We start from the raw sequence: 27,303 nt of genomic DNA on the forward strand, positions 1-27,303 counted from the left end.
GCGTTCGCCTCGGCCGCCGCCGCCGCCGCCCGCCGCCTGGCGCCGGCCCCGGGGGCCTCCGCGCACCTCGCCATGTTAAACCCCCCCCCAACCCACCCCCCCAGCCTCAAAAGCTCGGGACGAGCGGCTGAGCGGCACCTGCCGGCTCCCTCGGGGCTTGAGCGCCGCTTCTCCCCCTCCCAGCTCCCGGACGACAACAAGCGGACAGGCCCCACCCGCCGCCCTTCCCGGCCCGGGCCGCCCCCCCCCGCCTTCCTCGCTTCCCATTGGCTGAACGAGCTGTCAATCAACGCTCCCTATGCTCCTATTGGCTATAAGGCACGTCAATCATAATGAGCCCCGCCCCCTCGCGTCGCTCCGCGCTCTGATTGGCTCCGAGGGACAAAAGGCGCGCGGAGGGCGGGACGGAAGCGCCCGTCACTCAAAGCGCGGGGAGGAGGGGCTGTGACCGGAAGTGACGTCACACTCGCGCCGGAAGTAGCAGGGATGGCGCTGCCCGGGGCTCCCGCTCCTTCTCCGGTGGCCGCGGGGCCTCAGGCGGCGGCGCCTCTTCCTCCTTCTCCTTCTCCTTCTTCTCCTCCCACGGTGTTAATGGCGGTGCGGGCGGGGCTGGCCGAGCCCTCCCGCCTCCCCTCGCTCCCCGCCGCCTCCTCCCTCCGGCTCCAGCTCAGTGTCCAACCGGGCACCGGCGGGAGGCGCCGCTTCCGCCTCGGACTGAGGGGAACGGAGGCTCCTGGGGGCGAGGTGAGGCCTGAGGGGAGGTTAACGGGCTCCTTGGGGCTGGAAACGATCGTTTTGGGGGGTTAACGGGGTCTGAGGGGCTGGAAACGATCGTTTGGGGGGTTAACGGGCTCCGTGGGGCTGGAAACTCCAACTGGAAGAGCCTTAAGGTCCTTCCAACCCAACTGGAAGATCCTTAAGGTCCTTCCAACCCAACTGGAAGATCCTTAAGGTCCTTCCAACCCAACTGGAAGGTCCTTAAGGTCCTTCCAAGCCAACTGGAGGAGCTTGAAGGTCCTTCCAGCGCGACTGGAGGAGCTTTGAGGTCCTTCCAGCGCGACTGGAGGAGCTTTGAGGTCCTTCCAGCGCGACTGGAGGAGCTTGAAGGTCCTTCCAGCGCGACTGGAGGAGCTTTGAGGTCCTTCCAGCGCGACTGGAGGAGCTTTGAGGTCCTTCCAGCGCGACTGGAGGAGCTTGAAGGTCCTTCCAGCCCGACTGGAGGAGCTTTGAGGTCCTTCCAGCGCGACTGGAGGAGCTTGAAGGTCTTTCCAGCGCGACTGGAGGAGCTTGAAGGTCCTTCCAGCGCGACTGGAGGAGCTTGAAGGTCCTTCCAGCGCGACTGGAGGAGCTTGAAGGTCCTTCCAGCCCGACTGGAAGATCTTTCAGGCCTTCCAAGCTCCGGAGAAGCTCCGTGTCCCCCAGTTCTCTTCCAAGCCCCATTTCCATCCTTCTTCTCCTTCTTCTTCCCGCAGAACCTCATCGAGTTCAACCTCTCCGACATCTCCTACCGCGTCCGGAGCCCCACGTGCCACGAGCTGAGGGTTCCGACTTCTCCAGAAGATCCCGTGATCCTCAACTTCGAGGAGGAACGGGAGGCCCAGAAGTGGTGGACGATCCTCAGCAGCTCCTTGAGGGAAGCTCAGAAAGGTCCGAGCTGGTTGGACCTGGAGGCCCTGGGGGGATTGGTGGAGAATCGTGGAGTTCTTGGGCTTGGAAGGGCCTTCAAGGTTCTCCGGTTGGGTCGGAAGGGCCTTCAAGGTCCTCCGGTTGGGCTTGGAAGGGCCTTCAAGCTCCTCCGGTTGGGTCAGAAGGGCCTTCAAGGTCCTCCGGTTGGGTCGGAAGGACCTGAAAGATCCTCCAGTTGGGCTGGAAGGACCTGAAAGATCCTCCAGTTGGGCTGGAAGGACCTGAAAGATCCTCCAGTTGGGCTGGAAGGACCTGAAAGATCCTCCAGTTGGGCTGGAGCTTGGAGATCCTGGATGTGGTTGGAGATCCTGGATGTGGTTGGAGATCCTGGATGTGGTTGGAGATCCTGGATGTGGTTGGAGAGGGAGAAGCTCCATCTCTTGAAGATCCCAGGTGGGATGGAGCTTGGAGAACCTCCATCTGCTTGAAGAGCTCACGTTGAGCTTCTCCTGAGGTTCTCCAGCCCCCGTTTCTCCAGCTCCCTCTGGATTTTCCGCCTCTGGAAACGTTCTCGGGTTCCTCTTTCCTTCGTTTCCGCGTCTTCCCGGATTGTCTTCTCCGTCGGGAGGATGATTGGCGAGCGCTGATGATGTTCTTGATGTCTCCACAGCTTCTGAGACGTCTCCAGCGCCCCAAGCCTCGTCCCCACCACCTTCTTCCGCCTCCGACCCCCATCCCGAGGCGGATCCGGCCTCGGAGCTCGCGGAGAAAGGTGAGGGAGACGGTTCTTGGTTCTTTTTTTCTCCGAGAAGCCACCAGGAGACGCGGTTGAGACCCTCCAAGCTCCTTTCTCATGGAATTGAGCTTGGAGAAGACCTTTAGGGTCATAAAATCCAACTCTGGATTCGTTGAGGTGGCCCCGGAGGGCGCTGAGGTGGCCCCGGAGGCGCTCGAGGTGGCCCCGGAGGAGCTGAGGTGCCTCCAGGACCCACGTTCTTAGCAGAACATCGATGGGTTTTGCAGAAAATCAACTTTTTTCCATGAAAAATTGACTTTTTCCCAGAAAGTTCGGTGCCTTTTCATGGGAAATGGCGGCTTTTTGTGCAAAGTCAGCATTTTTTTTACACAAAAATCTAATTTTTTTTGCGTGAAATCAACTGGGTTTGCAGGAAATCGACGTTTTTCACGGGGAAACCTCATTGTTTGTGGGAAATTGGCTTTTTTTTCATGTGAAATTGGGGTTTTTTGGTGGGAAATCGCTTTTTTCGTTAGGAAAACAGAATTTTTTTCATGGGAAATCAGTGGATTTTGTGGAAAATTGGTTTTTTGTGGGAAGTTGAGGGGTTTTTGTGGAAAATTGAGGGGGGTTTATGGAAAATTGGGGTTTTTTTATGGAAATTTGGGGTTTTTTTGTGGAAAATTTTGGGGTTTTTTTATGGAAAATTGGGGTTTTTTTGTGGAAATTCGGGTTTTTTTTGTGGAAAATCAAGGGGGTTTTTTTTGTGGAAAATTGTTTTTTTTGTGGAAAATCAAGTTTCTTTTTGTGGAAATCGAGGGTTTTTTTTTGTGGAAAATTGAGGGTTTTTTTGCGGAAAATTGAGGGTTTTTTTGCGGAAAATTGAGGGTTTTTTTGCGGAAAATTGAGGGTTTTTTTGCGGAAAATTGAGGGTTTTTTCAGGAAAAATGAGGTTTCTTTCAGGAAAATTGAGGTTTTTTTCAGGAAAATTGAGGTTTTTTTCAGGAAAATTGAGGTTTTTTTCAGGAAAATTGAGGTTTTTTTCAGGAATATTGAGGTTTTTTTCAGGAATATTGAGGTTTTTTTCAGGAAAATTAAAGGGTTCTTTGAGGAAAATTAAAGGGTTTTTTGAGGAAAATTAAAGTTTTTTTTGAGGAAAGTTGAGGGTTTTTTTTGCGGAAAATTAAGGCTTTTTTTGCAGAAAATTAACGTGTTTTTTCACTGGAAATCGACGCCTGTTTTGCAGAAAATCGAGGCTTTTTTGTGGAAAATTGATGCTTTTCGTGAGGAATCAATGTTTTGGGTGGGAAAACATCATTTTTTGGGGAAAGAATGGTTCTTGTGGAAAATTGAGGGCTTTTGGGTGGAAAATTGAGGGTTTTTTGGTGGAAAATTGAGGGGTTTTGGGTGGAAAATTGAGGGTTTTTTTGTGCAAAATTAAAGGTTTTTTTTGCGGAAAATTAAAGGGTTTTTTTTGTGGAAAATTGAGGGTTTTTTGTGCAAAATTAAAGGGTTTTTTTTTCAGAAAATTAAAGGGTTTTTTTTTCAGAAAATTAAAGGGTTTTTTTTCAGAAAATTGAGGTTTTTTTGTGCAAAATTAAAGGGTTTTTTTTTCAGAAAATTAAAGGGTTTTTTTTTGCGGAAAATTAAAGGGTTTTTTGCGGAAAATTGAGGTTTTTTGTGGAAAATTGAGGGGTTTTTTGGTGCAAAATCAATGGGTTTTTTTTCAGAAAATTAAAGGGGTTTTTTTTGCAGAAAATTAAAGGGTTTTTTTTGCGGAAAATTGAGGGGTTTTTTTGTGCAAAATTAAAGGTTTTTTTCAGAAAATTAAAGAGTTTTTTTTGTGGAAAATTAAAGGGTTTTTTTTGCGGAAAATTGAGTTTTTTTTGTGGAAAATTGAGGGTTTTTTTGTGAAAAATAGAGGAGTTTTGTGAAAAATTAAAGTTTTTTTTGTGGAAAATTAACAGGTTTTTTGTGGAAAATTAAAGGGTTTTTTTGTGGAAAATTGATGCTTTTTTTTTTGCGGAAAATCGGTGCCTTTTTTGGTGGAAAATCGACGCTTTTTTCTTGGAAAATCGACGCTTTTCATGGGGAATCGATGTGTTCTGGGTGGGAAAACGTCATTTATTTTCCAGCAAATCCGTGGGTTTTGTGGAAAATTGAGGGATTTGGGGAGAATCGAGGGCTTTTTGGGGAGAATCGAGGGCTTTTTGGGGAGAATCGAGGGCTTTTTGGGGAGAATCAACATTTTGGGTTGGAAAACGTAATTTTTTTTCAGGAAATGATGCTTTTTGGTTTAAAGTCGATGCTTTTTTTGTGGAAAGTTGGTGGAGGAACGTTTCCAACTAGATCCTAGAATAGTTTGGGTTGGAAAGGACCTTAAAGATCCTCCAGTTCCAACCCTTTCCATGAGCAGGAACATCTCTAAGAGGATCATAGAACAGTTGGGCTTGGAAGGACCTTAAAGATCCTCCAGTTGGCTTGGAAGGACCTTGAAGCTCCTCCAGTTGGGCTGGAAGGACCTTGAAGCTCCTCCAGTTGGGCTGGAAGGACCTTGAAGCTCCTCCAGTTGGGCGGGAAGGACCTTGAAGCTCCTCCAGTTGGGCTGGAAGGACCTTGAAGCTCCTCCAGTTGGCTTGGAAGGACCTTGAAGCTCCTCCAGTTGGGCTGGAAGGACCTTCGAGGTCCTCCGGTTGGCTCGGAAGGACCTTCGAGGTCCTCCGGTTGGCTCGGAAGGACCTCCGAGCTCCTCCGGTTGGCTCGGAAGGACCTCCGAGCTCCTCCGGTTGGCTCGGAAGGACCTTCGAGCTCCTCCGGTTGGGGTCGGAAGGACCTTCGAGCTCCTCCGGTTGGGGTCGGAAGGACCTTCGAGCTCCTCCGGTTGGGGTCGGAAGGACCTTCGAGCTCCTCCAGTTGGGTCGGAAGGACCTTCGAGCTCCTCCAGTTGGGTCGGAAGGACCTTGAAGCTCCTCCAGTTGGCTCGGAAGGACCTTCGAGCTCCTCCAGTTGGCTCGGAAGGACCTTCGAGCTCCTCCAGTTGGCTCGGAAGGACCTGCGGGCTCCTCCGGTTGGCTCGGAAGGACCTTCGAGCTCCTCCGGTTGGCTCGGAAGGACCTTCAAGGTCCTCCAATTCCAAACTTCTCAGCAACATCTCCGAGAGGTTGAGGGCCTCTCCTCTTGACCCTTCTCCTTCTCCTTCTCCTCCTCCGCAGAGGACCTGGCTCTCCAGCTCTGCGAGGCCATCGAGTGTGGGGACGAGGACCTTGCGGCTCGCTCCGCGGTGGCCTTGGCGCGCCAGCAGGCCCCGCTCCGCATCCTCTGGAGAGAATCCACCTACCCCCCCGACTCCATCTGGTGAGCAGCTCCCACCACCTTCTTCCAGCTCCTCCACGGCCCTTCCTGGCTCCCCCAGGACCCTGATGTCTCCTCGAATCATAAAACCGTGGAGACTCGAGGTCGGAGAAGACCCTCAGGATCATCTCCTCCCCCCGTTCCCATCAATCCCGTGCTGGGGTGGCTTCTCTCCAACCCTCTGGGTCCTTCTCCAACCTCGTTGCTCTCGGTTCCTCTCTGGGAACCCTCCTGAGATGCTTTTCCAAGCCCCTTGGGAGAAGATCCCGGCTCCCTCCTCTCCGCAACCTCCTTCCAAGGGGTTGGAGAGAGCGACGAGGTCTCCAGGAGGAACCATCCCAGGTTCCTCACACCTTCTCCAGCTTCTTCTCCAGCTTCCTCGCTCTTCTCTGCGCTCGTTCCAGCCCCTCAAGGTCCTTCTTGGAGCGAGGAACCCAAAACTCAAGCCAAGAGTCAAGGTGTGACCTCACCGAGTCCACAAGGAGATGATCCAGAGGGGGTTTGAGCTTCTCCAGAGGGACCTCGACAGCTTGGATCCACGGGATGAGGTTCAACCAGGCCAACCGCCGGGTCCTGCTCTTGGATCTCAACCCGGAGCAGCTCCAGGCTTGGAGAAGAGCAGCTGGAAAGGTCCCTGGAGGAGAAGGACCTGGGGGGGTTGGTTGACCACGAGCCCAGGTGGCCGAGAAGGCGGAGGGCATCTTGGCTTGGAGCAGAAACGGGGTGACCAGCAGGTCAGGGAGGTTCTTCTGGACTCGGTGAGGCCCCATCTCCAAATCCGAGCTCGGTTTTGGGTTCCTCGCCCCAAGAAGGACCTTGAGGGGCTGGAGCGAGTCCAGCCAAGAGCAACGAAGCTGGAGAAGAAGCTGGAGAACGTGTGAGGAACCTGTGGGATGGTTGGACTTTAACCCTATGGAGCTTCTCCAACCTGCTGCTTCCATGATTCTCTGAAGGTTTCTCCACGAGGAGAAGGTTGACGTGGTCTCCAGGGGGTTGAGGAGCTCTAGGAGGCTCCAAAACTTGGGAAGCGCTGGATTTTGGGACCAATCTGAGGGAAGAGCCGTCATCCTTGAAGCTCCGAGAGGTCTCCTTGAAGCTCCAGGAGGTCTCCTCGACCTCCAGCTTCTCTGGAGGCTTCTGGGATGAGGCTGGAACGAGGAATAAGCGGGAGAACCGAGCTTCCTAACGTCCTCTCTCCTTCTTCTCCAGCATGAAGGTCGGCGTGGAGGACTCCACCTCTTCTGCCAACATCACCATCCAGGTCCAGGCTCACACGACCATCGAGGAGCTCAAGCAGCAGGTACGAGGGGGCACGGGGACCTTCTCCAGGCCCTTCCCAGTGTCCTCTTTGACCTTCATGGTCCTCCTGGGCTCTCCAACCTTCTCCTTTCCCTCTTTGGAGCCTCCTCAGCTCCAGTTCTCCTGCTTCTCCCTTGAGTTCCACCATGGAAGCAGCAGGAGAACCTCCTCTGGGCCTTTCCCAGTGTCCTCTTAGACCTTCATGGTCAACCTAGAGTCTCCAACCTTCTCCTTTCCCTCTTTGGAGCCACCTCAGCTCCGGTTCTCCTGCTTCTCCGATGGGTTCCAGCATGGAAGCAGCAGGAGAACCTCCTCCAGGCCCCTCCCAGTGTCCTCCAGGCCATGGTGGCTCCACAGATTTTGTGGAACAAGCTCCATTCCCAGCAAGCGAAGACCCTTCTGATCCCTTTTGGACCTTCATGGTCCTCCTGGAGTCTCCAACCTTCTCCTCTCCCTCTTTGGAGCCTCCTCAGCTCCGGTTCTCCTGCTTCTCTGCTGGGTTCCAGCATGGAAGCAGCAGGAGATCCTCCTCCATGCCCCTCCCAGTGTCCTCCAGGCCCCTCCCAGTGTCCTCTTAGACCTTCATGGTCCTCCTGGGCTCTCCAACCTTCTCCTTTCCCTCTTTGGAGCCACCTCAGCTCCGGTTCTCCTGCTTCTCCCTTGAGTTCCACCACGGGATCATCAGGAGAACCTCCTCCAGGCCCCTCCCAGTGTCCCCTTAGACCTTCATGGTCCTCCTGGTCTCTCCAACCTTCTCCTCTCCCTCTTTGGAGCCACCTCAGCTCCGGTTCTCCTGCTTCTCCATCAAGTCCCACCACGAGATCCTCACCAGACCCTCCTCCTTCCCATCCCGACGTCCTCCAGGCTCAAAACCTCTTGGGAAAACCTCGTCCTCCACCTCTTTATTTGGATGTTTTTGACCTTCTTGGCCTCTTCCCAGATCTTCCAGGACTACGGGTTCCACCCCCTGCTCCAGCGCTGGATCATCGGGCAGTGTCTCTGCGTGGACGAGCGCACGGTGGCCTCCTACGGCATCCGCCGCGACGGGGACGTGGCCTTCCTCTACCTCCTCTCGGCCAAGGCGGCCCACTTGACCCGCCAACGCTACGAGGAGGACCAGGCCCGCCTGCTCCTCGGCTCCGTCTCCTCCTTCTCCAGCGACCTCGGGGAGCAGAGCCGCAAATACAACACCTGCCCCAGCAGGACCTCCTCCAAACCAGGTCTGGGGCCACCACCTTCTGCTCTAGGATGAGGTTTGGGGGTCTTCACCTGGTCTGGAGGACACAGGAGCTTCTCAGAAGCTTCTTCTCTGCTGGAGAAGCTGCTGGAAACCATCTCAGAAGCTTTAGGAGCTCCTCTAATCCCATATTCAGGTCCATGAGAGCAGGAATGGAGACTCTAGGATGAGGTTTTGGGGTCTCCAGGTGGTCTCCACCGGGTCTGGAGGACACAGGAGCTTCTCAGGACCTTCTTCTCCGCTGGAGAAGCTGCTGGAGACCATCTCAGAAGCTCTAGGAGCTCCTCTAATCCCATATTTGGATCCATTGGAGTGGGCATGGAGACTCTAGGATGAGGTTTTGGGGTCTCCAGGTGGTCTTCACATTGTCTGGAGGACACAGGAGCTTCTCGGAACCTTCTTCTCCACTGGAGAAGCTGCTGGAAACCATCTCAGAAGCTCTAGGAGCTCCTCTAATCCCATATTTGGATCTATTGGAGTGGGAATGGAGACTCTAGGATGAAGTTTTGGGGTCTCCAGGTGGTCTCCACCTGGTCTGGAGAGGACAGGGACCTCTCAGAAGCTTATTCTCCTCTGGAGAAGCTGCTGGAGACCATCTCAGAAGCTCTAGGAGCTCCTCTAATCCCACTTTGGGGTCCATGGGAGCAGGAATGGAGACTCTAGGATGAGGTTTTGGGGTCTCCAGGTGCTCTCCTCTGGGTCTGGAGGAGACAGGAGCTTCTCAGAACCTTTTTCTCTGCTGGAGAAGCTCCTGGAAACCATCTCAGAAGCTCTAGGAGCTCCTCTAATCCCATATTTGGATGAATTGGAGTGGGAATGGAGACTCTAGGATGAGGTTTGGGGTCTCCAGGTGGTCTCCAGGCTTGGTTTTCACGTTCCTCTTCCCTCTTTTTCTCCTCCAGCTTTCGGGAACGAGGCCGGGAGGAGGTTGGACCTCGCGGAGACCAACCAGGCCCTGGATTCCCTCCAGCTCCGAGACCTCGGATCCCCCCCGGCTGCTCCCGATCCTCCTTCTCCAGCGCAGGTGGGACCCGTGGCCCCGCTCGGAGCCTCTTCCCGCGTCCCAATCCCGCTTCCCGCCCCCTTTTTCCGGCTCCCGCTCCCTCCGTGTCCCCCCAGTCCCGCTCCTCGTGTCCCCAACTGGGTCTGGGACCTCAATCCCAGTACAAACCAGTATCACTGGGCTCTATTCTCCCAGTTTGAAGGTTCTGGGCTGGGTCGGAGGCTCTTCCCGCGTCCCAATCCCGCTTCCCGCCCCCTTTTTCCGGCTCCCGCTCCCTCCGTGTCCCCCCAGTCCCGCTCCTCGTGTCCCCAACTGGGTCCGGGCCCTCAATCCCAGTACAAACCAGTAACCTTCATCCCCATCCCAGCTCCATCCTCCCAGTTTGAAGGTTCCAGGACGGGTCGGAGGCTCTTCCTGCCTCCCAATCCCGCTTCCCGCCCCCTTTTTCCGGCTCCCGCTCCCTCCGTGTCCCCCCAGTCCCGCTCCTCGTGTCCCCAACTGGGTCCGGGCCCTCAATCCCAGTACAAACCAGTAACCTTCATCCCTATTTGAGCTCCATCCTCCCAGTTTGAAGGTTCTGGGCCGGGTCGGAGGCTCTTCCCGCGTCCCAATCCCGCTTCCCGACCCCTTTTTCCGGCTCCCGATCCCTCCGTGTCCCCCCAGTCCCGCTCCTCGTGTCCCCAACTGGGTCTGGGCCCTCCCTCCCAGTACAAACCAGTATCACTGGGCTCCATCCTCCCTTTTTTCCCAGTTTGAAGGTTCCGGGAGGGGTCGGAGGCTCTTCCCGCATCCCAATCCCGCTTCCCAACCCCTTTTTCCGGCTCCTGCTCCCTCCGTGTCCCCCCAGTCCCGCTCCTCGTGTCCCCAACTGGGACTGGGACCTCAATCCCAGTACAAACCAGTAACCTTCATCCCTATTTGAGCTCCATCCTCCCAGTTTGAAGGTTCTGGGCCGGGTCGGAGGCTCTTCCCGCGTCCCAATCCCGCTTCCCGCCCCCTTTTTCCGGCTCCCGCTCCCTCCGTGTCCCCCCAGTCCCGCTCCTCGTGTCCCCAACTGGGACTGGGCTCTCAATCCCAGTACAAACCAGTATCACTGGGCTCCATCCTCCCAGTTTGAAGGTTCTGGGCCGGGTCGGAGGCTCTTCCCGCGTCCCCATCCCGCTTCCCGCCCCCTTTTTCCGGCTCCCGCTCCCTCCGTGTCCCTGCAGTCCCGCTCCTCGTGTCCCCAGCTGGGGCCGGGCCCTCAATCCCAGTACAAACCAGTAACCTTCATCCCCATCCCAGCTCCATCCTCCCAGTTTGAAGGTTCTGGGCCGGGTCGGAGGCTCTTCCCGCGTCCCCATCCCGCTTCCCGACCCCTTTTTCCGGCTCCCGATCCCTCCGTGTCCCCCCAGTCCTGCTCCTCGTGTCCCCAGCTGGGGCCGGGCCCTCCCTCCCAGTACAAACCAGTCTAAGCGCCCCCCTCCCAGTTGGGCTGGTCGTGCCCCCAGTGCACGTTCATCAACAAGCCGACGCGTCCCGGCTGCGAGATGTGCAGCTCCCATCGTCCCGCCGATTATTCCGTCCCCGGGGGCCACCAGCCGGACGAGTCGGAGCTTTGGAGGATGCGGCAGGAGCAGGAGGAGACCCGCAAGTACCACGAGGTGGGGAAAGTCCTCAGAGATCCTCCAGTTGGGTTGGAAGGACCTTAAAGATCATCTAGTTGGGTTGGAAGGACCTGGAAGATCCTCCAGTTGGGTTGGAAGTTCCTGGAAGATCGTCCAGTTGGGTTGGAAGGACCTGAAAGATCCTCCAGTTGGGTTGGAAGGATCTTAAGGATCCTCCAGTTGGGTTGGAAGGACCTTAAGGATCCTCCAGTTGGGTTGGAAGGTCCTTAAAGATCCTCCAGTTGGGTTGGAAGGACCTTAAGGATCCTCCAGTTGGGCTGGAAGGACCTTAAGGATCCTCCAGTTGGGCTGGAAGGACCTTAAGGATCCTCCAGTTGGGCTGGAAGGACCTTAAGGATCCTCCAGTTGGGTTGGAAGGACCTTAAGGATCCTCCAGTTGGGTTGGAAGGACCTGGAAGATCCTCCAGTTGGGTTGGAAGGACCTTAAAGATCCTCCAGTTGGGCTGGAAGGTCCTTAAAGATCCTCCAGTTGGGTTGGAAGGACCTTAAGGATCCTCCAGTTGGGCTGGAAGGACCTTAAGGATCCTCCAGTTGGGCTGGAAGGACCTTAAGGATCCTCCAGTTGGGCTGGAAGGACCTTAAGGATCCTCCAGTTGGGCTGGAAGGACCTTAAGGATCCTCCAGTTGGGCTGGAAGGACCTGAAAGCTCCTCCAGTTGGGGTCTCGGACTTGAGGGTCTCAGAGTTGGGCCCTGGTGGCCGCTCTGAGGGCCCTGGTGGCCACTTGAGGGTTGGACTTGATGATCTCCAAGGTCTTTTCCCACCAAGTCACATGGTGATGGATCTTGAGGACCTGGAGATGGATCCAAGGGGCTGGTGGCCACTCTGAGGGCCCTGGTGGCCACTCTAGGGCCCTGGTGGCCAATCTAGGGCTCTGGTGGCCACTCCGAGGTGACCTTGGTCCTTGTCCGGCAGGCGCTGGAGGCCGAGCGGCAGGAGAACCTGCAGCAGCTGCTGGAGCTGGAGCAGGAGGTCCTGGTGGCCACCAGGGAGCCCCTCGAGTGCCGCATCTGCTGCCGCCTGGTCCCCCCGGGCCAGGGCGTCCTCCTCCGCGAGTGTCTCCACAGCTTCTGCAGGTAACTGCGGCCACCGCGCCCCTCCCGGGGACCTCCCAGAGCTCCACAACCTCCATGGGGACCACCCGGAGCTCCGAAACCTCCATGGGGACCTCCCAGAGCTCCAAAATCTCCATGGGGACCACCCGGAGCTCCATGGGGACCACCTAGAGCTCCACAACCTCCATGGGGACCACCCGGAGCTCCATGGGGACCACCTAGAGCTCCAAAACCTCCATGGGGACCACCTGGAGCTCCAAATCCTCCATGGGGACCACCTAGAGCTCCATGGCGACCAACTAAAGATCCATGGGGACCACCCGGAGCTCCAAAACTTCCATGGTGACCACCTAGAGCTCCATGGGGATCATCCAGAGCTCCATGGGGACCACCTAGAGCTCCAAAACCTCCATGAGGACCACCTAGAGCTCCATGGGGACCACCCTGAGCTCCAAAACCTCCATGGGGACCACCTAGAGCTCCATGGGGACCACCTAGAGCTCCAAAACCTCCATGAGGACCACCTAGAGCTCCAAAACCTCCATAGGGACCACCCAGAGCTCCATGGTGACCACCTGGAGCTCCAAAACCTCCATGGGGACCACCCAGAGCTCCATGGGGACCACTCGGAGCTTCTTGGGGACCACCTAGAGCTCCACAACCTCCATAGGGACCACCCAGAGCTTCAAAACCTCCATGGGGACCACCTAGAGCTCCATGGGGACCACCTAGAGCTCCAAAACCTCGATGGGGACCACCTAGAGCTCCATGGGGATCACCTAGACCTCCAAAACCTCCATGGGGACCACCCGGAGCTCCATGGGGACCACTCGGAGCTTCTTGGGGACCACCCCGAGCTCCAAAACCTCCATGGGGACCATCCGGAGCTCCATGGGGACCACCCAGAGCTCCGTGGTGGCCACCTGAGGTTCTTCTGGTTCTTCTGCAGGGAATGTCTCCGCCAGGTGATCAACCACAGCGAGGAGCCGCTGGTGGCCTGTCCCTTCCGCGACGAGTCCTACGCCTGCGGGAGCCACCTCCAGGAACGCGAGATCCGGGCGGTGAGAAGGTCCCCCTGGAGCTGGGGCCACCAGGAGGGGTCGGGAGGGGACCTTGAAGCCCTTGAAGGTCCAGATCCACCTCCTGAGGGATCTAGGAGGCCTTCAACCCACCCCACGTGGCCTTCAACCCACCCCAAGGGTGGGTTGAAGGCCACGTGGGGTGGGTTGAAGGCCTCTTGATCTCTCAGGAGGTGGATCTGGACCTCCAAGGGCTTTGAGGTCCCTTCCAACTCAACCCAACCCAAGATTCCAAGGTTCTACCACCTCTTCCCATTGAACTAGAGACTCAGAATGTCTCTAGATGGTCTTGAAGACCCTTCCAACCCAAGATTCCAAGGTTCTACCACCCCAACCCCTTGAACTGGAGACTCAGAAGGTCTCTAGATGGTTTTGAAGACCCTTCCATGCCAAGATTCCAAGGTTCCACCACCCCAACCCCTTTAACTACAGACTCAGAAGGTCTCTAGATGGTCTTGAAGACCCTTCCAAGCCAAGATTCCAAGGTTCTACCACCTCTTCCCATTGAACTGGAGACTCAGAAGGTCTCTAGATGGTCCTTGAAGACCCTTCCAAGCCAACTCAACCCAATCCAACTCGTGATTCCAAGCTCCCACCACCCCAACCCCTTGAATTAGAGACTCGGAAGGTCTCCAGGAGGTCCCTGAGGTGTCTCCTGCCCTTCCAGCTGGTGTCCCCGGACGAGTACCGGCTCTTCCTGGAGAGGAGCCTGGTCCTGGCCGAGAGGAGAAGCCCCAACAGCTTCCACTGCCGGACGCCCGACTGCCGCGGTTGGTGCTTCTACGAGGACTCGGTCAACGAGTTCCGGTGTCCCATCTGCCAGGCCCTCAACTGCCTCCTCTGCAAGGTCAGAGTCTTCTCCTGGGGTCCTGGATCCATGGAGGTGCCCCTGGAGGTGCCCCTGGAGATGTTGAGTGGCTCCATCTCCACCTTCTCCAGGGGGTCCTGGGACCATGGAGGTGCCCCTGGAGGTGCCCCTGGAGCTGTTGAGTGGCTCCATCTCCACCTCCACCTTCTCGGAGCCCCTCGCGGTGCCGACTGGTGCCGTCTCTCGCCCTCCAGGCCATCCACGAGGGCCAGAACTGCCGCCAGTACCAGGACGATCTCCAAGCTCGAGCCCAGGACGACGCGGCCGCTCGGCAAACCAACGCCATGCTGCAGGTCGGGGGCCACCACCAGGGCCTTGGGGACACCGGGATGGGGTTTGATGTCACTGAGAAGATTTTGGTGACACCAGGATGGGTTTTGTTGCCACTGGGATGGGATTTGTTGCCACTGGGATGGGATTTGGTGTCACTGGGATGGGATTTGGTGTCACTGGGATGGATTTTGGTGTCACCACGATGGGTTTTGGTGCCACTGGGCTGGGTTTTGATGTCACTGGGATGGGTTTTGGTGTCTAGAAGAGGATTTTGATGTCACCATGATGGGGTTTGGTGTCACCATGATGGGTTTTGATGTCACCGGGATGGGTTTTGGTGACACTGGGATGGATTTTGGTGTCTAGAAGAGGGTCTAGGTGTCACCGGGGTGGGTTTTGGTAACACCAGGATGGGTTTTGGTGTCTAGAAGAGGGTTGTCGTGACACCGGGATGGGTTTTGGTGTCACCGGGATGGGTTTTGGTGTCACCGGGATGGGTTTCGGTGTCACCATGATGGGTTTTGGTGTCACTGGGATGGGTTTTGGTAACACCGGGATGGATTTTGGTGTCTAGAAGAGGGTTTTGGTGTCACCAGGATGGATTTTGGTGTCGAGAGGAGGGATTGGGTGCCACCGGGATGGGTTTTGGTGCCACCGGGATGGGTTTCGGTGCCACCAGGCTGGATTTCGGTGCCACCGGGCTGGGTTTCGGTGTCACCGGGCTGGGTTTCGGTGCCACCATGATGGGTTCTGGTGTCACCGGGCCGGGTTCGGGTGCCCGCAGACCCTGGTGCAGCGCGGGGACGCCATGCGCTGCCCCGGCTGTGCCGTGGTGGTGCAGAAGCGGGACGGGTGCGACTGGCTGCGCTGCCGCCTCTGCCAAACCGAGATCTGCTGGGTCACCAAAGGGCCCCGGTGGGGACCCGCGGTGAGAGACACGGGGCACTGGGGGGCACTGGGAGGGACTGGGAGGGACTGGGAGGGACTGGGAGGGGGCTGGGAGGGACTGGGGGCACTGGGAGGGGACTGGGGACACTGGGACACCCCACGGGCCCCACCCTGACCTTGACCCCAACCCCAACCTTGACCTCGACCTCAACCTTGACCCCATGACCCCAACCTCGACTCCAACCTCAACCTTGACCCCAAGCTCAACCTTGACCTCAACCTTGACCCCAACCTTGACTCCAACCTTGACCCCATGACCCCAACGTCAACCTTGACCCCAACCTTCACCTCAATCTTGACCCCAACCTTGACCCTGATCTTGACCCCCGTGTCCCCCCCCAGGGCCCGGGTGACACGAGCGGCGGCTGCCGCTGCAACGTGTCGGGCCAGCGCTGCCACCCCCAGTGCCACAACTGCCACTGACCCCCCGGAGAGGCCACCACGGCCACCGGAGAGCCGGGAGACACCACCCGGAGAGCTGGAGATGCCACCACAGCCACCGGAGAGCCCGGAGACACCACCCGGAGAGCCGGAGATGCCACCATGGGCACCCAGAAGCTGTTGGTGGCTGTAGAGAACCTGTTGGTGGCCCCAGAGAACATATTGGTGGCCCCAGAGGAGCTGTTGGTGGCCCCAGAGGAGCTGGAGAAGCTGCTGGTAGCACCAAGAACCTGTTGGTGGCCCCAGAGACGCTGCTGGTGACAGTGGAGGAGCTGCTGGTGGCCCCGGAGAAGCTGCTGGTGGCCCCGGAGAAGCTGCTGGTGGCCCCGGAGGAGCTGCTGGTGACACTGGAGGAGCTGCTGGTGGCCCTGGAGAAGCTACTGGTGACACTGGAGGAGCTGCTGGTGGCCCCGTGACGGGGTCGGTGGCTCCGGAGGCGACCAATAAACCCACCGTGTGCAGCACAGAGAGCGCCCCACGCACCCCGATCCAGGGATCCCGCCCCACGGATCCCGCCCCATAGCTCCAATCCCACCCCATGGATCCCAGCCCCCAGATCCCACCCCATGGCTCAGACCCCACAGCTCAGACCCCATGGATCCCACCCCATGGATCTGATCCCACCCCATGGATCCCACCCCACAGCTCAGACCCCATGGATCCCACCCCATGGATCTGATCCCACCCCATGGATCCCACCCCACGGAATGGATCCCACCCCACGGATCCCACCCCCCAGCTCAGACCCCACGGATCCCTCCAGCTCCTCAACCTCCTCCCTGGAACGAATCCTTTATTTCCACCCCGCGATGGAGCTCGGGGCTCCCTCTATGGGACCTGGTTGGGGGGGGGGATCCCCCACATTTCCCACCCCCCTTTTTTTTTTATTATTTAATTTCTACTTGGGGGGCCGATAAATCATCTTCCGGCTCTTCATCACCGACCACTTGTGCCGCTTCAGGTAATAGGAGAGGGGGGCCAGGAGAGCCCCGAGAAGCAGCATCTGGGGGGGTTAGGAAGGAAAAAAAGGGGGGTCAGGAGGGGCCCCAGGTGGGGGGGGGGAAGGGGATGGGTCAAAGCCCCCCGAAAAACCTTTAATCCCATTCGCTTGCGGTGATCGTGCTCGGGCTCGGCCGCCCAGCGCAGGAAGGTGCAGACGTCCTTGGCGATCTGAGACATGGTGGCGGGGGTCCCTGCGGGGAAGAAGGGGGGTCAGGGTGACAAAGAGCCCCAAAAGAAGCTCGAAATGGGGAAAATCGCCCCAAAAAACCCCGAAAACCCACCGAAATAGGACAAATGGCCCCTAAAAACCCTAAAAACCCACCTCAATATAACAAAAGCCCCCTAAAAATCCTCCTAAATAGAACAAATGCCCCCTAAAAACCCTCCTAAATACAAGAAATGACCCCTAAATCCCCTAAAAACCCACTTAAATACAACAAAGGACCCTAAAAACCCTCCTAAATAGGATAAATGCCCCCTACAAACCCTCCTAAATACAAGAAATGACCCCTAAACCCCCTAAAAACCCACTTCAATACAACAAAGGACCCTAAAAACCCACCTACATAGAACAAATGTCTCCTAAAACCCCTAAAAACCCACTTGAATAGGACAAATGACCCCTAAAAACGCCTAAATATCCACCTAAATACAACAAATGACCCCTAAAGACCCTCGTAAATACAACAAATGCCCCCAAAAACCCCTAAAAACCCTCCTAAATATAAAAAATGACCCCTAAATACACTAAAAACCCACCTAAAAACCCCAAAAGCCCCCTAAAAACCCCTAAAAACCCACCTAAATACCCCAAAAGCCGCCTAAAAACCCCTAAAAACCCTCCTAAATAACCCAAATGCCCCCTAAAAACCCCTAAATACATCAAATACCCCCAAACCCCCCAATTAACCCCTTAAACCCCCCAATTAACCCCTTAAACGCCCCCGGGACCCCCAAATCCCCCAATTCACCCCTTCAACACCCCAATTAACCCCCCAAACACCCCAATTAACGCCCAAACACCCCAATTAACCACCCAAACACTCCAATTAACGCCCAAACACCCCAATTAACCCCCCAAACACCCCAATTAACCCCTTAAACGCCCCTCTGACCCCCCAAACCCCCCAATTCACCCCCTAAGCCCCCCAATTAACCCCCTAAACAACCCCAAAACCCCAATTAACCCCCCAAACACCCCAATTACCCCTAAACACTCAAATTAACCCCTTAAACACCCCCTAACACCCCAATTAACCCCCCAAACACCCCTCTGACCCCCCAAACCCCCCAATTCACCCCCTAAGCCCCCCAATTAACCCCCTAAACAACCCCAAAACCCCAATTAACCCCCCAAACACCCCAATTACCCCTAAACACTCAAATTAACCCCTTAAACACCCCCTAACACCCCAATTAACCCCCCAAACACCCCAATTAAGCCCTTAAACACCCCAATTAACCCCCCAAAACACCCCAATTAACCCCTTAAACATCCCAAACCGCCCCAGTGCCCCCCCAAACCCCCCAATTAACCCTCTAAACACCCCCAAACGTCCCAATTAACCCCTTAAACCCTCCAATTAACGCCTTCCACGCCCCCGGGACCCCCCCAAACCCCCCAATTAACCCCTTAAACGCCCCTGGGACCCCCCAAACCCCCCAATTTACCCCTTAAACGCCCCTGTGACCCCCCAATTAACCCTTTAAAGGCCCCCGTGACCCCCCAAACCCCCCAATTAACCCTCTAACCACCCCAATTAACCCCCTAAACACCCCCAAACACACTTTAAACACCCCCAAACACCCCAATTAACCCCTTAAACACCCCCAAACACCCCAATTAACCCCCCAAACACCCGAATTAACCCCTAAACACCCCAATTAACCCCTTAAACACCCCCAAACACTCCAATTAACCCCCTAAACACCCCGAAACACCCCAATTCACCCCCTAAACCCCCCAATTAACCCCCTAAACACCCCCAAACATCCCAATTAACCCCCCAAACACCCCAATTAACGCCCAAACACCCCAATCAACCCCCCAAACACCCCAATTAACCCCTTAAACGCCCCTGTGACCCCCAAACCCCGCAATTCACCCCTAACCCCCCAATTAACCCCTTAAACACCCCCAAACATCCCAATTAACCCCCCAAACACCCCAATTTATCCCTTAAAAACCCCCAAACCGCCCCAGTGCCCCCCCAAACCCCCCAATTAACCCCCCAAACACCCCAATTTATCCCTTAAAAACCCCCAAACCGCCCCAGTGCCCCCCCAAACACCCCAATTAACCCCCCAAACACCCCCAAACGCCCCAATTACCCCCCAAACACCCCAATTGACCCCCCAAACACCTCCAAACATCCCAATTAACCCCCAAACACCCCAATTAACCCCCCAAACACCCCAACTACAGAATCACAGAATCACAGAATAACCAGGTTGGAAGAGACCCACCGGATCACCGAGTCCAACCGTTCCTACCAAACACTAACCCATGTCCCTCAGCACCTCGTCCACCCGTGCCTTAAACACCTCCAGGGAAGGTGACTCAACCCCCTCCCTGGGCAGCCTGTTCCAGTGACCAATGACCCTTTCTGTAAAGAATTTTTTCCTAATGTCCAGCCTAAACCTCCCCTGGTGGAGCTTGAGGCCGTTCCCTCTTGTCCTGTCCCCTGTCCCTTGGGAGAAGAGGCCAGCACCCTCCTCTCCACAACCTCCTTTCAGGGAGTTGGAGAGAGCAATGAGGTCTCCCCTCAGCCTCCTCTTCTCCAGGCTAAACACCCCCAGCTCTCTCAGCCGCTCCTCATAAGGCCTGTTCTCCAGCCCCCTCACCAGCTTTGTTGCCCTTCTCTGGACTCTCTCCAGAGCCTCAACATCCTTCTTGTGGTGAGGGGCCCAGAACTGAACACAGTATTCGAGGAGCGGTCTCACCAGTGCCGAGTACAGAGGGAGGATAACCTCCCTGGACCTGCTGGTCACGCCGTTTCTGATCCAAGCCAAGATGCCATTGGCCTTCTTGGCCACCTGGGCCACTGCTGGCTCATGGTCAGTCGCTGTCAACCAACACCCCCAGGTCCCTCTCCTCCAGGCAGCTTTCTAGACAGACTTCTCCCAGTCTGTAGCTGCTCAGGGTTGTTGTGCCCCAAGTGCAGGACCCGGCATTTGGCCTTGTTAAACCTCCTGCCATTGGACTCTGCCCAGCGGTCCAGCCTGTTCAGATCCCTTTGGAGACTCCCGACCCTCCAGCAGATCGACACTTCCACCCAGCTTAGTGTCGTCCGCAAACTTGCTAAGGCTGCACTCGATGCCTTCATCCAGGTCATTGATGAAGACATTGAACAGGGCTGGACCCAGCACTGAGCCCTGGGGAACCCCACTTGTCACTGGCCTCCAGCTGGATTTCACACCATTTCCCACCACTCTCTGGGCCCTCCAGCCAACCAGTTTTCCACCCAGGAGAGTGTGCGCCTGTCCAGCCCAGAGGTGACAGTTTCTCAAGCAGAACGCTGTGAGAAACTGTGTCAAAGGCTTTGCTGAAGTCCAGGAAGATCCATCCACAGCCTTTCCCTCATCCAGCAGCCGGGTCACTTTGTCATAGAAGGCGATCAGGTTAGTCTGGCAAGACCTGCCTTTTGTGAACCCGTGTTGACTGGGCCTGATCACCCGGTTCTCTTGCATGTGCTTCATGATAGCACTCAAGATCACCTGCTCCATGACTTTCCCTGGCACTGAGGTCAGACTGACAGGCCTGGAGTTCCCTGGGTCCTCCCTGCGGCCCTTTTTGTAGATGGGCACAACATCAGCCAGCCTCCAGTCCAGTGGGACTTCCCCAGTCTTCCAGGGCTGTTGGAAGATGATGGAAAGGGGTTTGGCCAGCACACCCGCCAGCTCCTTCAGTACCCTAGGGTGAATCCCGTCCGGCCCCATAGACTTGTGGGTGTCCAGTCGGGCTAGCAAGGCTCTGACCACCTCCTCTTGGATCATGCGAGCCTCATTATGCTCCTCTAGCTCCTGGGTTTGTACACAGACGGAACGACCCTCCTTACGACTACAGACTGAGGCAAAGAAGGCATTAAGTACCTCAGCCTTTTCCTCATCCCCTGTTACTGTTGTCCCTTCTGTGTCCAATAGGGACTGTATGGTCTCCCTAGTCCGCCTTTTATTATTTATATATTTGTAGAAAGATTTTTTGTTCTCTTTCACTGACTTGGCCAATCCAATTTCTAGCTGAGCCTTAGCCCTTCTGATTTTTTCCCTACACAATCTCACTTCCCTCCTGTAGTCCACCCAAGAGGCCTGTCCCTTCTTCCAGAGGCCATAAACATTTCTTTTCTTCTTGATATCCCTCAAGATCTCTCTATTCAACCAAGCTGGCTTTCTCCCCTGCCGGCTTTTTTTCCGGACCACGGGGATGGCTTTCTCCTGAGCTGCTAGGACCACCCCTTTGAAGAGCTCCCAGCCCTCCTGGGCTCCCTTGCCCTTGAGTACTGTCTCCCATGAGACTTCAACAACCAGCCTGCTGAAGAGATCAAAGTCTGCCCTCTGGAAATTTAATGTTACCGTCTTGCTAACCACCCTCTTCACTTCACCTAGAACAGAAAATTTTATCATCTCATGGTCGCTCAGTCCTAGGCGTCCACCTACCGCCACATCCCCTACAAGGCCTTCTCTGTTCACCAACAGGAGGTCCAGGAGGGCACCTTCCCTGGTTGGTTCATTCACCAACTGTGCGAGGAAGTTGTCTCCCACGCACTCCAGGAACCTCCTAGACTGCTTCCTTTCTGCTGTGTTGTACACCCAGCAGATATCAGGCAGATTGAAGTCTCCCACCAGAACGAGAGGCATCGATCTAGAGATTGACCGCAGCTGTTCATAGAAGAGCTCATCAGCTGCTTCTCCTTGGCTGGGTGGTCTGTAACAGACTCCCAGCACAAAATCTACCTTCTGGTGGGCTCCTCTGATTTTGACCCACAGGCACTCAACCTCCTCATCTCCACAATCCATCTCAGTGATGTCCAAGTCCTCCCTTACAAAGAGGGCTACCCCACCTCCTCTCCTACCCTTCCTGTCCCGCCTGAAAAGCTTATACCCCACCATAGTCGTACTCCAGTTATATGAGTCGTCCCACCACGTTTCCGTGATGGCAACGACATCATAGGCCCCTTGCCCTACGACAGCTTCCAGCTCTTCCTTCTTATTCCCCATGCTGCGTGCATTGGTGTAAATGCACTTCAGCTGAGCTGCCGAGCCTTCAGCCCTCCTAGAGGGAACAGGGTTCGTTCCCAACTGCCTGGTAACTGGATCAGTTGACACCAGAGTGCCTGCATCTCCCTTAGCACCCCGAGGTGTGTTCTCCCCCACTTTTTGTGCGGTGAGGTACTGGTGGTCCTCGCCCGCGCACCCTCTCCCAATCACCATTGCCCCACATCCAGGCTCGTTCCTGTCTAGCCTGGGCTCAACCCCCTCCCCCTTCACATCTAGTTTAAAGCTCGATTTATGAGCTTGGCTAGGTTTCTGGCAAGGGCTTTAGCCCCCCCAGGAGACCCATGTGTCCCGCCCTTAGCGAGAAAGCCTGGGGGTGCGTGAGCCCCCCCATGATCAAAAAAGCCAAAGCCCCTCTCCTCGCACCAGGCTCGGAGCCAGGTATTAATCGAATTCTTCCTCCTGGCTTCCCCCTCCTCTCTATTTAGCATTGGGATGGAGCAGAATACTACTTGTGGCCCAGAGCCCTCCATCATTCTCCCAATGGCCCTGAAGCCATTCTTGATGGCTTTGGCCTTTTTGTTTGTTAGGTCGTCATTACCAGTTTGGACTATCAGAGGACAGTAGTCTGTCTCGTGAACCAGGGAAGGAAGTTTTCTAGCCACCTCCTTCCCTGATGCACCCGGTAAGCAGCAGACCTCTCTGTGGAGCGGGTCCGGTCTGCAAATGGGTCCCTCCGTTCCTTTTAGGAGGGAGTCCCCTACAACAATCACCCTCCTCTTCTTCTTGATGGAGGATGTTTTTATCTTTCTCTGAGAATGGTGCAGCCTAGGGAAGGATTCTAGGCTGTGGGAGCCACCATCCTCATCCTCAGGGCTGGATTCCACCTGCAGCACCTGGTACTTGTTCCCCAGGGGGATCTGGGGCTTTGCTGTCTGGGTGAGGGGAGTAGGTTTCCTTCCTCTGGCAGGAACTTGCTGCCATTCCCCATCTCTTGTTCCCCCAACCCTGCAGTTTGCAGGTGGATGATGTTCGGTCACACCAGCCCCAGCAGCTGCTGAGTTAGTGAGAGGGCCCTGCTCCACTGGTCAATCTCCCTCTCACACTCCCTGATGGTCCTCAGCCTCTTTACCTCCTCCCTTAGCTCCTTCACCATGGGAAGGAGTTCCCCCACTCGAGCGCAGCTTTCACAAGTGGGGCCAGGACCAGAGGCACGAGCCGGTGTGGGAGGGGGGCACTGCCTGCAGCCCAGGGTCTGGGTAGCTGCATGCACCCACTGTGGCTCCGTCTGGGTGGCAGCATCCACCCTGCCTGCTGCAGCACCCGGAGCAGCTTTAACCTTCTGCCGGGTGGCCACCATGGTCTTCGGTGTCTTCTCTCTAGTCTCTAGGTCCTCTCTGCGCCCTGCCCGCTCCAACTGCCCCGCTCCTCTTTGCCCCGCTCCAGGTCGCGGTGCTCCCAGGGGCACAGTTTAAATCTCCCGCGGTAGCTGCCGGGACCGCCCCCTCCCGTCAGGCACCGCGCAGGACCGGCCTGTGGGGCTGGCAGGACCCCCGCCTGGGGTTTTATTTTTCTGGGATTTTCCCGGCTCCGGGAAGCTCCCACCGCCACAAAAAGTCCCCCCCACCACAGAACTCACCGTCCTGCTGCTAGATGCTGCCGAAGAAGCCCAATTCACCCCTAATCCCCCAATTAACCCCTTAAACACCCCCAAACATCCCAATTAACCCCCCAAACACCCCAATTTATCCCTTAAAAACCCCCAAACCGCCCCAGTGCCCCCGAAACACCCCAATTAACCCCCCAAACACCCCAATTTATCCCTTAAAAACCCCCAAACCGCCCCAGTGCCCCCCCAAACACCACAATTAACCCCCCCAAACACCCCAATTAACCCCCCCAACACCCCAATTTATCCCTTAAAAACCACCAAACCGCCCCAGTGCCCCACCAAACACCCCAATTAACCCCCCAAACACCCCCAAACGCCCCAATTACCCCCCAAACACCCCAATTAACCCCCCAAACACCCCCAAACACCCCAATTAACACCCCAATAAAACCCCAAACACCCCAATTAACCCCCCAAACACCCCAATTAACCCCCAAACACCCCAATTAACACACGAATTAACCACCAAACACCCTAATTAACCCCCTAACACCCCCAAACACCCCAATTAACCCCCCAAACACCCCAATTAACCCCCCAAACACCCCAATTGACACCTTAAACGCCCCTGTGACCCCCAAACCCCGCAATTCACCCCCTAACCCCCCAATTAACACCCTAAACACCCCCAAACATCCCAATTAACCCCCCAAACACCCCAATTTATCCCTTAAAAACCCCCAAACCGCCCCAGTGCCCCCGAAACACCCCAACAAACCACCCAAACACCCCAATTAACCCCTAAACACCCCCAAACACCCCAATTAACCCTCTAAACACCCCAATTAACCCCCTAAACACCCCCAAACACCCTTTAAACACCCCCAAATCCCCCAATTAACCCCTTAAACACCCCCAAACACCCCAATTAACACCTTAAACACCCCCAAACACCCCAATTAACCCCCAAACACCCCAATTAACCCCCTAAACACCCCAATTAACCCCTTAAACGCCCCTGAGACCCCCCAAACTGCCCAGAGCCCCCCCAAACACCCTTTAAACACCCCCGTGACCCCCTTTTTTTTACCGTCATCGAACTCAAGGACCTCGTTGTAGATGGGGGGGGCCAAGCCGATGGCCTGGCCGGGGAAGTAGGGGTTGTAGTGGAGCCCTTCCCGCACGGAGACACCGGCCGGGGGGTCGCAGTAGCCCATCAGCAAGGAGAAGACGTAGTCCTCACCCCCGTGGCTGGAGGAGCCGGGGAGGAAGGGGTTAACAGGGCGGAAAAAGCCCCTTGGAGAACCTCAACTTGGGGCTCGGAAGCCTCCGGAGGTGCCTCAACCCCATGGACCCATCAAAAACCCCCTCTGGAGGTGCCTTCAGCTCATGGATCAAGGCTCAGAACCCTCTGGAGGTGCCTCCAGCCCATGGATCGAGGCCCAGAACCCTCTGGAGGTGCCTCCAGCCCATGGATCAAGGCTCAGAATCCTCTGGAGGTGCCTCCAGCTCATGGATCGAGGCTCAGAACCCTCTGGAGGTGCCTCCAGCTCATGGATCGAGGCTCAGATCCCTCTGGAGGTGCCTCCAGCCCATGGATCGAGGCTCAGAACCCTCTGGAGGTGCCTCCAGCCCACGGATCTGTTGCCTTCGGGGGGCGTTGCCTCCGGAGCCGTGGCGACCTGGTTCAGGAACGGCACGGTGACCAACCCCAGGCCACTCGGTCCATGAGCTCACAGACACCAATGTGGTGGACGGCAAATGGCGTTTATTGATACGTAACACAGCCTTCTAGAGCCTGGGCGTGCGACGTCACTGCCGTCCGCTGACAGCATGAACTAATCCGCAATTGGCTACCCGGAGGGGGTCCTACCTTTCCGTACATCGCGAGAGCTTCCCACCGCCGCGCCCTAGCTACCCACATTTGGTGCCACCGGGATGGGTTTAGGTGACACCGGGATGGGTTTTGATGTCACTGAGAAGGTTTTGGTGTCACTGGGATGGGATTTGGTGACACCATCATAGGTTTTGATGTCACTGAGAAAGTTTTGGTGCCCCCGGGATGGGTTTTGGTGTCTAGAAGAGGGTTTTGGTGTCACCGGGATGGGTTTTGGTGTCACCAGGCTGGATTTCGGTGTCACCGGGCCGGGTTTGGGTGTCGCTGGGATGGGTTTTGGTGTCTAGAAGAGGGTTGTGGTGTCACCAGGATGGATTTTGGTGTCGAGAGGAGGGATTGGGTGCCACCGGGCTGGGTTTCGGTGCCACCGGGCTGGGTTTTGGTGCCACCATGATGGGTTCTGGTGTCACCGGGCCGGGTTCGGGTGCCCGCAGACCCTGGTGCAGCGCGGGGACGCCATGCGCTGCCCCGGCTGTGCCGTGGTGGTGCAGAAGCGGGACGGGTGCGACTGGCTGCGCTGCCGCCTCTGCCAAACCGAGATCTGCTGGGTCACCAAAGGGCCCCGGTGGGGACCCGCGGTGAGAGACACGGGGCACTGGGGGGCACTGGGAGGGACTGGGAGGGACTGGGAGGGGATAATGGGGGCACTGGGAGGGACTGGGGGCACTGGGAGGGACTGGGAGGGGGCTGGGAGGGACTGGGGGCACTGGGAGGGACTGGGAGAGACTGGGAGGGACTGGGGGCACTGGGACACCCCATGGGCCCCACCCCGACGTTGACCCCAACCTTGACCTCAACCTCAACCTTGGCCCCAACCTCAACCTTGACCCCAACCTCAACCTTGACCCCAGCCCAACCAGAACCTCAACCTTGACCCTGATCTTGACCCCCGTGTCCCCCCCCAGGGCCCGGGTGACACGAGCGGCGGCTGCCGCTGCAACGTGTCGGGCCAGCGCTGCCACCCCCAGTGCCACAACTGCCACTGACCCCCCGGAGAGGCCACCACGGCCACCGGAGAGCCCGGAGACACCACTGGGAGAGCTGGAGATGCCACCATGGGCACCCAGAAGCTGTTGGTGTCTGTAGAGCAGCTGTTGGTGGCCCCAGAGAACCTATTGGTGGCCCTAGAGGAGCTGGAGAAGCTGCTGGTGGCCCCAGAGGAGCTGTTGGTGGCCCCAGAGAAGCTGCTGGTGGCCCCAGAGAACCTGTTGGTGGCCCCATAGGAGGTGGAGAAGCTGCTGGTAGCACCGAGAACCTGTTGGTGGCCCCAGAGGAGCTGCTGGTGGCCCCAGAGGAGCTGCTGGTGTCCCCGGAGACGCTGTTGGTGGCCCCAGAGGAGCTGCTGGTGTCCCCGGAGACGCTGTTGGTGGCCCCAGAGGAGCTGCTGGTGTCCCCGGAGACGCTGTTGGTGGCCCCAGAGGAGCTGCTGGTGTCCCTGGAGACGCTGCTGGTGTCCCCGGAGACGCAGTTGGTGGCCCCAGAGGAGCTGCTGGTGTCCCCGGAGACGCTGTTGGTGGCCCCAGAGGAGCTGCTGGTGTCCCTGGAGACGCTGCTGGTGTCCCCGGAGACGCAGTTGGTGGCCCCAGAGGAGCTGCTGGTGTCCCCGGAGACGCTGTTGGTGGCCCCGGAGACGCTGTTGGTGGCCCCAGAGGAGCTGCTGGTGACACTGGAGGAGCTGCTGGTGGCCCCAGAGGAGCTGTTGGTGGCCCCGGAGACACTGCTGGTGGCCCCTGAGGAGCTGCTGGTGTCCCCGGAGACGCTGTTGGTGGCCCCAGAGGAGCTGCTGGTGGCCCCGGAGACGCTGTTGGTGGCCCCAGAGGAGCTGCTGGTGTCCCCGGAGACGCTGTTGGTGGCCCCAGAGGAGCTGCTGGTGTCCCTGGAGACGCTGCTGGTGTCCCCGGAGACGCAGTTGGTGGCCCCAGAGGAGCTGCTGGTGTCCCCGGAGACGCTGTTGGTGGCCCCAGAGGAGCTGCTGGTGTCCCTGGAGACGCTGCTG

General features: G+C 56.9%; 1 protein-coding gene and 1 long non-coding RNA gene across 4 annotated transcripts; one reads left to right on the forward strand and one right to left on the reverse strand.

Annotated features, from left to right (window-relative positions):
• Positions 1-477: 477 nt before the first annotated feature.
• On the forward strand, positions 478-15,652 carry LOC138734166 (ranBP-type and C3HC4-type zinc finger-containing protein 1-like). 3 transcript variants are annotated; one of them, XM_069881748.1, is made up of 14 exons: positions 478-744; positions 1,473-1,647; positions 2,297-2,398; positions 5,575-5,716; positions 6,923-7,013; positions 7,953-8,232; positions 9,152-9,273; positions 10,722-10,895; positions 11,834-11,994; positions 12,923-13,034; positions 13,720-13,899; positions 14,115-14,213; positions 14,978-15,121; positions 15,484-15,652. In XM_069881748.1, the coding sequence occupies exons 1-14, from the start codon at positions 487-489 to the stop codon at positions 15,562-15,564; spliced, it is 2,121 nt and encodes a 706-aa protein (XP_069737849.1). In that variant the 5' UTR covers positions 478-486; the 3' UTR covers positions 15,565-15,652. The 3 variants fall into 3 exon arrangements, with proteins under 3 accessions (XP_069737849.1, XP_069737847.1, XP_069737848.1); XM_069881746.1 differs by lacking the exons at positions 10,722-10,895; positions 11,834-11,994 and having other exon boundaries at positions 12,923-13,042; XM_069881747.1 differs by lacking the exons at positions 10,722-10,895; positions 11,834-11,994 and having other exon boundaries at positions 15,484-15,574.
• A 708-nt stretch (positions 15,653-16,360) lies between these two features.
• Positions 16,361-24,598, reverse strand: LOC138734167 (uncharacterized). The gene is made up of 3 exons (XR_011339531.1): positions 24,501-24,598; positions 16,675-16,775; positions 16,361-16,585 (listed from the first exon to the last, which is right to left on the reverse strand). It is a non-coding gene; the product is annotated as an uncharacterized lncRNA (long non-coding RNA).
• Positions 24,599-27,303: the final 2,705 nt, after the last annotated feature.

The sequence above is a fragment of the Phaenicophaeus curvirostris genome, unplaced genomic scaffold (genome assembly GCF_032191515.1).
Source record: "Phaenicophaeus curvirostris isolate KB17595 unplaced genomic scaffold, BPBGC_Pcur_1.0 scaffold_68, whole genome shotgun sequence".
Lineage (NCBI taxonomy): Eukaryota > Metazoa > Chordata > Aves > Cuculiformes > Cuculidae > Phaenicophaeus > Phaenicophaeus curvirostris.